The sequence below is a fragment of the Odocoileus virginianus genome, chromosome 1 (assembly GCF_023699985.2).
Source record: "Odocoileus virginianus isolate 20LAN1187 ecotype Illinois chromosome 1, Ovbor_1.2, whole genome shotgun sequence".
NCBI classification, from domain to species: Eukaryota; Metazoa; Chordata; class Mammalia; order Artiodactyla; family Cervidae; genus Odocoileus; species Odocoileus virginianus.
In genome coordinates this window covers 27,178,032-27,188,036 of record NC_069674.1, presented here as the reverse complement: position 1 = coordinate 27,188,036, position 10,005 = coordinate 27,178,032, and the positions used below count along the sequence as shown (strand labels likewise).

The following is a 10,005-nucleotide window of genomic DNA, read 5'->3' as shown; positions in this document are numbered from 1 at the left end:
ATGACTTTCAGATTACATTCTCACAAGTCACATTTAATGTTTAACTCATCATTTGTTAATTAGGATAACCTGAAGCAATTGACCTCAAACTACTGCTTGACTCTTCAGAAAAGAGGCAATTACTATGAAAAACTACCACATAAATCTTGAAATTGTCACAAAGTCTTACACAAATAATTATTTTTGATATAGAAATAAAAAACAATCTTCTTCATATACAAGGAAATGTACAAAAACACATTCCTCGAGGAAGTAGTATTTTCTTGGCACATCAGGGCTTTTACAGCAGGAGTTAAATAACAGCAGAAGTGCTAACTGGAGAGAGGTTTCCCTGCTTTAAAACTGGAACAAAACAACTCTCAACATTTGCAAAACATTCCTTTATTATTAGAAATAAATTATTTGTATAAAAAATTGCATGCGTCAACCATTGCATTTATTTTTAGCACAACCCAGGGCTTCAATCCGGTCAGCCATTACAAGAAACAGACTCTTTGTCTTATACAAGTTGAACAATGTGGGACAGGAACGAGAGTTCTCACAATCACAGAAAAATACTTACAAGAATAACATCAGACAAGGTTTATTTCATATTTCAACAGCATTTGTTTTTGTTTTTGTTTTTTTCACAAGCTAACATTAGTTTCCTTTTGTGATTTTTTTTTAACTGCTCATGAATAAGCAATACTTTAGCTTGACACTCATTGGTTTTGTATAAAACGGGTTTCTCCACTCCCTATTATTAATACTTTTGGCTTGTGGCTACTTTTGGTTCCTTACAAGATTGACTATTGATTTGATTGATTGTAGTCTACAGAGATCTCCAGGAGTGAGTGTTGGTGGTGTCACGTTCATTGTTTAAGATCGCATACCACATTTCTTCATATTGTATCATTTCCCTGTTTCAGATTGAGTGATTGCTGTAGCTGATATATGTCGTCTTGGTGGAGGAAGCTGTTAAGACAAATTAAGACAAATTATATTACAGGATAATATATCAGTTTGCTAAAATGATCTTAAAATTCAAATCTTAAAGTGACTTCTTATGATATGTGGTCTTTACAACATGTTATTTTAAACCACATGGTAGGAATTCAACAGCTGTAGAAATAAAAAGCAGAATTTTTGATCTGTGAAACCACTAGTCTCATTTATAATAAACACATTTAGCAGAAAATTAAAAATATGAACACCTTGGTGTTTAATAAAGTTAGGTGAAATTCTATTTAATGTGTGTTTTGATTAACAGAGATTTACAGTGTAAAAAAATGAAAGAACAGATCAATTCTATATCCTGCAAAATAAAAAAAGATTTTTTTTTATAATCCACATTAAAGACATCAATTTTTTGAGCCTGCTTGATGACCAGAAAAGGGTCAGTCATTATAATTAGTCATGCTTTGAGAGTGAATATATCTTTTATTTAAATATAATACTTTGAAACTCTAAAAGTGAATGCATTAAAATGTATTGCCAACACATATTTATGGTCTGGTTTCATGGAGAAGGAAATAGCAACCCACTCTAGTACTCTTGCCTGGAAAATCCCATGGACAGAGGAGCATGGTAGGCTACAGTCCAAGGGGTCGCAAAGAGTTGGACACGACTGAGCGACTTCACTTTCACTTCATCAAAAGGATACAAATGGAGATGTTTAAAAAATAAAGACTTGAAGAAGCAAATTAATATTTAATTTTTCTGGTACCAGCTTACTGTGAAATAAAACCCATTATTGTAAGATTATTAAATAGGTATGAACAAGAAAATATTCTAAGTCAAATTGATATTCATAATTAAATTTCAGAAATACAAGTCTAAATCCAGATAATTCCTTTGTGTTTTTGAAAGCTGTGATGGAATAAATCTCTGTTCTAAAATTCAAATGTGATGTTCTACTTTTCAGTGGAACTCTGGAATGAATAAGAAAAAAGAAGAAAAAATACTAAACGTATATGTTTCACTTTGTTGTTTAGTCACTAAGTTGTGTCTGATTCTTTAGTGACCCCCATAGATTGTAGCCCACCAGGCTTCTCTGTCTGTGGGATTTCCCAGGCAAAAATACTGGAGTAGGTTGCCATTTCCTTCTCCAGGGGATCTTCCTAACTCAGGGATCAAACCCTCATCTCTTGAATTGGCAGGCAAATTCCTTACGATGGAGACCCCAAGGAAGCCTATGCATTTCACTACATAAATCCAATTCACAGTGAAACATTTTTTTTTTTTTTTAGAGAGTGATTTACTTTTGAACATTGAATAAGAAAATTGTAAAGTTCCTTCTCTGAAATAATGAGTGATTACTCATTCCACTTTAATGTACATGAACTCTGGTAATTGACCAGATAATTTTTTATCAGAACCAGCATTACCTAAAGACCATAATCAGTAAAATTAAAGCAAGTAGCCCAGGATGTGCTAGTTGTAGATGCTTTTGCTATTGTTATTTCATTGACTATTATGAGCTTCATGCCAAAAACAGGTGGGACATATCTGCATATCTTTCTATATTGCTCACATTAGGTTATTATTGACGTGCAATTGAAAGGAAATAGATCTTAGAGTTAGTTTTAAATTGCATCCTCTTTACAAAATGAGTGTAAAAACATCACTAAACCAGGTTACAGGGCCTCAGTGTCATCAATGATACACAATCCATAACACTGAGTTTTTGAGAGGACAGAGGCAGGGGAGATTTGTGGGGGAACAGCAGTTTTCTTAGAGAATCAATATGGAATGCTTTCTTTCTATTTACCCTTTAAAAGCTAGGGTGTCTGCTCCATTTGGTTTGGTGTATAATGGGACAGTGATTTTTATGGTCTTTATTTCATTTTTAATTTTTTTCCTTCTTATTTGTATAATGCTATCATATGCCTCTAAATATTTTCTAAGAAAATAAAACCTATACTTCAGCTTTGCTTTTGAAAGACTTTCATATGGTCTTTGTTGACAAGATGAAGAAAAATTATGAGTTAAAAAAATGGCCCTGAAAGAAAAATACTCAACTTTTTGCCATATTCAGTATATTTAATCACTAAATATGTCAGAAATATTTATCAGATTTGAAGATAGCTAGAAAGAAAAATTATGGAGGTAACAGAAGAACAATAGTCAAAAGACCTTGATGAAGATGATATTCAGATGTTACTCTTCAAGGATCATTCCAACTTTAAGACTCTAAACCTCTTTAGAAATTCATGTTTTATTTTTTGGGCTCTTAGAAGTGACCTCCAGAAAAAGATGGTAGAATTCTACTGAGAACTAAGACTATAATTTACAAAAGGAAAGTAATCATAATTTTTTTTTATTAGAAAAGGGATGTAAGGCTCTGAACACTTCTGAATTTTAAGTCTTATCTTTTCTATTATTCAGAGACCAATCTAGATTTTGTGGGCCAGACCACTAGGTAAAATGATAATGCACACAATAAAGCAAGTCATGTGAATGTTTTTTGCAAGTCAGTGCATATAAGGGCTTCCTAGGTGGCAGTAGTTGTAAAGAACCCGCCTGCCAATGCAGGAGATGCAGGTTCGGTCGATCTCTGGATCTGGAAGATCCCCTGGAGAAGGAAATGGCAACCCACTCCAGTATTCTTGCCTGGGAAATCTCCTGAACAGAGGAGGCTTCCAGGCTACAGTTCATGGGGTTGTTACATATTGGACACGACTGAAGTGACTTAGCACATAGGCACGTACACACGCAGTGCATATAAAGGTTACGTTAGGACTTCCTTGAAAGTCTAGTGGTTAAGACTCTGAGCTCCCAGTTCAGGGTGCACGAGTTCCATCCCTGGTCAGGGAACTGAGTCCCACACTGGGATTTGGCACTGCATGGCAAAAAAAAAAAAAAAAAAAAAAAATTCTGCTTATAGTTTATTAAGTGTGTAATAATAGTGTGTCTAAAAACATAATGCACATACCTGAATTAGACAAAAATATTTCTAAAAAATGCTAACCATCATCCAACAATGCAAGTTTGCCACAAATGCTCAGTTTTTTGGAAAAAAAAAAAAAAAAAAAGATGCAGTATCTGGGAAACACAATTGAGTGAAGCTCAATAGAAGGAGGTATGTCTACAGATTTTCTTGGCAGCAGTGGTACTTTTGCCTTCATCCCAGAAGTGTTACAGAACATAAAGGATTCAGAGATATACATATGAGCTAATGTAATACTTCTGATGACGAATATGCTTTGTGAAAATCAGGTTTGAATGCAGCAAGAATGTATTTCCTGTGCACACACGCTGGGTTTATAAGCCAGAGAAAGTGGATCTACCTCCAACGGCAGCTGTTCTCATGAATTATGCATGAACAGAGCTTAAGGGCTGCCATGTCACAGCATTTGTTAATTGGGTACCGTTGATAAAATTCATATATATCAACTTTGTTCCTAACTCTCTTTTCAGGAGAAGTTTTATGAAACAACACTTGACCTTTTTACGTGTGAAATGTAGTATTCTGCAAATTCAATCATTAACATGGACTTATTTGGTATATCTTCCAGGTTCACATTCCTTTTATTTATTCTGTGTACCTCTAGAAGCTTTAAAACCTTACATGTATGATCAGAATTTCAGGCATTAACAAGTCATCTTTAAGATGAAATGGCTTAAGTATGAGGACTGTAGAGATCTATCACGTTAAAGAAAAAATATTGCATGTATGTCATAAATACACAGCTAATTAAAAAAAAATTCCAACTGTAAAACAGGAGCCATAATTAGCAAAATCCTTTACATATTAAAAATAGAGATGCTAAAACAATAGTTTTTGAATTTTGTCTTCTCTTTTCTATGACCCCCTGGCCAATTTATATCTTCAAGACAGCAATGATACATCTACCTTTATACAGTGATTTATAGTTTACAAAACACTATACTGTATGTCATTGTTATGTCATGGCACTGAGGGTGATTCATCAAAAGTCTGATTGCAGAAAGTATGAGAGTGCAACAACATGGACACAGTCCCAGTGGATTAACTAGCCTGGGACTGATTGAAAATAGGCTCCCTCAGTTTTGCAAGGAGGTATTTCAAATCCAAGGAGGTACAATAGTAGTTACAGAGAATTTAACGGCCAAAATTTTTCCAGTTTTCAATTAAACTCCCAAAGACATAAAATGTTCTCATAGAAGAAAAATATTGCATTTAAGCTCTTCAAGATTTTGGTAGTTTTAGAGAGTTTGTGATTTTGAAAGACTTTTGACTCTATTCAAACCACTGGTATATGTGGCAGAGGGGATAGGCATCCACGGGGTCCATGGTCGCTAGGTGTCTAAGTAAGCAAAGGTTAATAGTGGTTAAAGGGAGTAGGATAGAAGAAGGATGTCTGAAGATTTCCTACACTCTTGAATGCCTGAACTGTAATCACTTTATCTGAGCCTAATTTATTCAACCTTAAACCACTCCTGTAAAAGATGAAAACTACAAAGTACAGTTTAACTTTCTTTGAGGTCATAATTGACTTTATCTTGATTCACCTTAGCTTTCTTTCACCTTTCAAAAGTGAGCATTCGACTCCTCCAGAATATTATAGGATTACCCACCAGAGAGGCTCCACTTTTGTAATCTTTCATTCTTATTTCAGAAGAAATAGGGAATGTACCCATGCTATGAAATTTCCATTTCAGCATCAATAGAAAATAATAGAAAGAAAACAAAATGTGTTAGACTTATTTCTATGACATGGGATTAGTCTTTATCAACACCAGAAATTTTCCCTTCAGGGAACCAATTTATTTTTTAAAAGGGTAGGAAAAGTTGATTATTTTTTTCCTTACTATGTACCAGAGGTAAATCCAGGATAACTGATATTTACTTCACTGTATATTTGTTTATTTCCATTTGCAACCATATTATATAAAGTTCTTTGAATTGCTATTAAAAACCAAGTGCATCTATAGACTCTGGTGAGTCATACTGAGATGTGCCAGAGTTCAAACTATCACTGGTCAACAGTAGTTTATTGACATCCTACAATAGGTATTAACTTCCTGCACTGATGCTTTCAAGGCAGGAAAGCACATCAAGTTCTGCCCTCAAGTCAAGCATTCTACTCTGATAGAATGCCTTTGAGAGTAGTTTTAGTACACCCTCTGCTAAATGTCCAAATAGCTCCACTATTAGTCAATTCCCTACCTATAATCAGAGGTGGTTTTAACAATTTGATACCAAACCAATCCTTATTGTGCCTTCTCTTGTACTTATTTAAGGGTTCACATTTGTAGAAGAGTGAATAGATATATAGATAAATTTGATATTCAAGAACTGAAGGTCATCTTCCTAGAGGATCTGGCCAATCATTCCAAGAAGTCTGATAGTAATTGAAGCCAGTAAGTTTAATTAATACATGCTTATTTACTAAGGATAGTTCTTCACATAAGCATTAAAGTAGACAGTGTTGCAGATTAAGTTGTTATAATAATTGAGTCGGCTAAAATCAACCCAATCATCCCTGTATTTCATGTCAAATGTAGAGAGAATAGGAGATATAGCCTCCTGGAGAAGTCTGAGAGAGAATGTGTGTGTGTGTGTGTGTGTGTGTGTGTGTGTGTGTGTGTGTGCACTCTCACTGTATTCAACTTTCTGGTATTTGCAGTACGTACTTGCAATTTGCTGTTCTTCAATAGATACCAAGATGGACTTGAATAGTTCAGTTAAACTCTACTGGATTAGTTTGGTAATAATGTATTATTATGTGCTTCTTCAGGGATGAATATAGAGAAGAGGAAGATAGGTGAGGAAAGGATAAGTGGAGTGGTGGTTGTAGCAAGAGTCCTATTTTCAGGGTCATGAGGCTTTCAGAGAAGAACTCTATCTGAATATATCTTAAGAATTAGAGAGATCAATGAAAGTCAGAGAAGGGGATTACTTTGGGGAAACAAATATAAACTATGACTTAACCTAACATGTTGGCTAACAAGTTTTCTCATTTCCCTAAATACCTAAATAGCATATTGTCTACTTGTATAAGGGGCTTCCTTGATGGCTCAGTGGGTCAAGAACCTGCCTGGAAAGGAGGAGACACAGGTTTGACCCCTAGGTGGGGAAGATCTCCTGGAGGAGGGCATGGCAACCCATTCCAGTATTCTTGCCTAGAGAATCCCATGGACAGAGGAGCCTGGCAGGCCACAGTCCATGGGGTCACAAATAGTTGAAAACAACTGAAGCAACTTAGCACACACACATGTTATTTGTGTAAGATCTTTGGTAACATGCTCCATAAATACTAGTTAATTGCTAATTCTACGAAGAGCAACCCATATTGAACTATCAACATTTGGAGAGTGAACATGAAAGGATAATTTTATAAATGGAGCCTAGTTCCAAGCTTCAAGCTCTTTGATGCTTCACAAGAGAGACCTGAGCACCATCCTTTGTGAAAGAGAATTTGTATCTATGTTCATGTTCTGGAGAGGAGCCACTTGCATTGAAATCCTTTGGTTCTAACCAAACAGTTCTAACCACTGTGATGGTCTCATGGTGTGTGGATACCACCATGCCCCTGGAACCATGTTGTACAGTCCCCAAGACCAGTAGAAGAATTTTCAACGTACATCTATCAGGAAGTGCTCCCGCTCTTGACCATCGGAAAGTCTACGGATGACTTACTGTTGGTTTCAAGACTCTCACAGAGTTCGCTTTTCACCTCGCCATTTGGTCTGTCATTGCCTTTTTGGATCAGTTTGCTTTGCATGGTGGCAGCGGTCACCACAGCCTTGAAGCTCCTCTTGCGTTTTTGAACGTTCTGCTCTGGATGAAAAATTATAATATAAACCTTGGGCATATACAGCATGCCCAGAGACACCGAAGCACTTAAACTCATGGAGACAGTGAGTGTTGTTGTCTGGATGTACATCTGAGGAAGGAAAAGAGAAAAAAAGGAATCAATGTTGGTAAGCCTGACCTAAGATACAGCAAATAACACGGCCATTTTCTGAAATTATTCCAGCTTCTCTTCTAAAAGATCCTTATTAAAATTAATTAATTAATACCCTTACTTATAGTCAAACATTCCTTTATCCCCACCTGCAGATGTGGAAAAAGTTGTATTATTGATAAAGCCCAATTCCTTAAAACAGACCAAAAAACAAGTAGGCTGATGGAGCTTAATTTCCTGCTTAGATTGTAATTAACCATATATAAGAAAAGGAACAAAACGAGTCTAGCAAAAGACTAACACCTTATGTCACACAAACCTTCTTCAGGGGGTTATCCCAGGGTCAAACGTTATCCTTTAAACAATAAACTTAACCTAGAAGGTAAATTATATACAGTAGAAATAGAGTGGGAGTGAATAGTCCATAGCATCACTATTTCACACCATTGCTTGAATAATACTAGTGTTTGCATCTACACATAATGACTTAAGTTGAGCTGCCAAACCTGATAAATCACAAGCATGTCATAAGGACTTGATTTTTTTAACTGCCTCTCCCTCCCAAGGATAATTCTGAGGGGGTTCTAGATGACAGCATCAGATCAAAATAAATGTGGGTGCTTTTAGAAAATAATGAAAGACTTCCTCCTTCCAGGATTGAAATATGCCCTTTGGGGATGGGTCTTAACATCTGCATTTTGAGAGTTCTCCCTCTGTGTTCATTTTTTATCATTATTTCACTGAAATTGACTACTCTGGTGCTTACAAAGAGACGGCCCTCTGGAAGATTTTTCTTTCTGCAATCTAGAGGTTAATGAGCTGAAAAAGTCAAGCATAAAATCATTGCTTTTGGCTTTTTCATTTTGTTATGAAAACAGACATGATAGTATTTTAATCTTTTCTCTTCCCCAGTATTATTGAGGTATAATAAAAAAATAGAAATTCTATATATTTAAGTATAGAACTTAATATTTTGCTGAACATATTATGAAACCATCTCAATCAAGTTAATTAATTTATCCATCACAGTTACCATTTTCTTTCATTCACTCATTTTTTTTTAAATTTGGCTGCATCATGTCTTAGTTGCAGCTCTGAGGCTCTTCACTGCGGTACATGGCTGTAGTTGCCAACAACATGTGGGATATTAGTTTAACCAGGAATCGAACCCATATCCCCTGCATTGAAAGTCGGATTCTAAACCAGTGGATCACCAGGGAAGTCTCTTATTTATTCTTTTTATTTTATTTTACTTTCTGGTGAGAATGTTTAAGCAAATTTCTTAGCAAATTTCAAGTGTATGCAATTCAGTAATTTTACTATAGTCACATATTCATCTTGCATAACTGGAAGTTCATACGTTTTGAACAGTTATCTCCCTGGTTTTCCTTCCCCCTGCCCTTGGTAACCACTGTTCTGCTCTCTGCTTCTATGAGTCTGCCTATTTAAAATATTTTCAAAATATTTAAAATATTTAGGCTATTTTAGAGCCAACTCATTGGAAAAGACCCTGATGCTGGGAAAGATTGAGGGAAGGAGGAAAAGGGGGCAACAGAGGATGAGATGGTTGGATGGCATCATTGACTCAGTGGACATGAGTTTGAGAAAACACCAGGAGATAGTGAAGGACAGAGAAACCTGGTGTGCTGCAGTCCATGGGGTCACCAAGAATTGGACACAACCGAGCGACTGAACAACAATTTTAGGTTCCACATGTAAGTGAAATCATGCGGCATTTGTCTTTCAGTATCTGGGTAATTTCCCTTAATATAATGTCCTCCAGGTTCATCCATGTTGCCACAAATGTCAAGATTTCCTTTTATTTTTTTTAAGAGTCAGTAATATTCTATCATATGAATATATCACATCTTTAAAAATAAAAACCTTGATTTACTAACATTTTTCATTTCCTGAGCTCAAAAGATAATTTTTCCCAAGTAAGTTGGAATACTGAGGCTACAAAGTAGCCATGTTTGTTTTATGATTATGAAAAGATCCCTTTATCATCTACATGATCTTCATTAATATCTGTTCACGCATAATGATACCAATGAAAACATAAAGTTGTAAGATTGCATCTGGTAATCCCCAGGACCCAAACAAATTGTGTCCTTTTTAATAAAGGCTCAAAATA

The 10,005-nt window shown here is 35.6% G+C and overlaps 1 protein-coding gene across 4 annotated transcripts in view; it reads right to left on the bottom strand.

Moving 5' to 3' along the window:
• Positions 1–361: 361 nt before the first annotated feature.
• GRM8 (glutamate metabotropic receptor 8) overlaps positions 362–10,005 on the bottom strand; it is an 846,721-nt gene continuing 837,077 nt past the window's right edge. For 3 of the 4 annotated variants that reach the window (XM_070466210.1, XM_070466215.1, XM_070466217.1), the window contains exons 10-11: positions 7,549–7,850; positions 864–954 (exon numbers count right to left, since the gene is read on the bottom strand). In XM_070466210.1, the coding sequence (XP_070322311.1) occupies positions 7,554–7,850 (297 nt within the window). In that variant the 3' untranslated portion in view covers positions 864–954; positions 7,549–7,553. Of the gene's footprint in view, positions 955–7,548; positions 7,851–10,005 lie in introns of all 4 variants that reach the window. The other variant, XM_070466220.1, reaches the window with a different exon arrangement.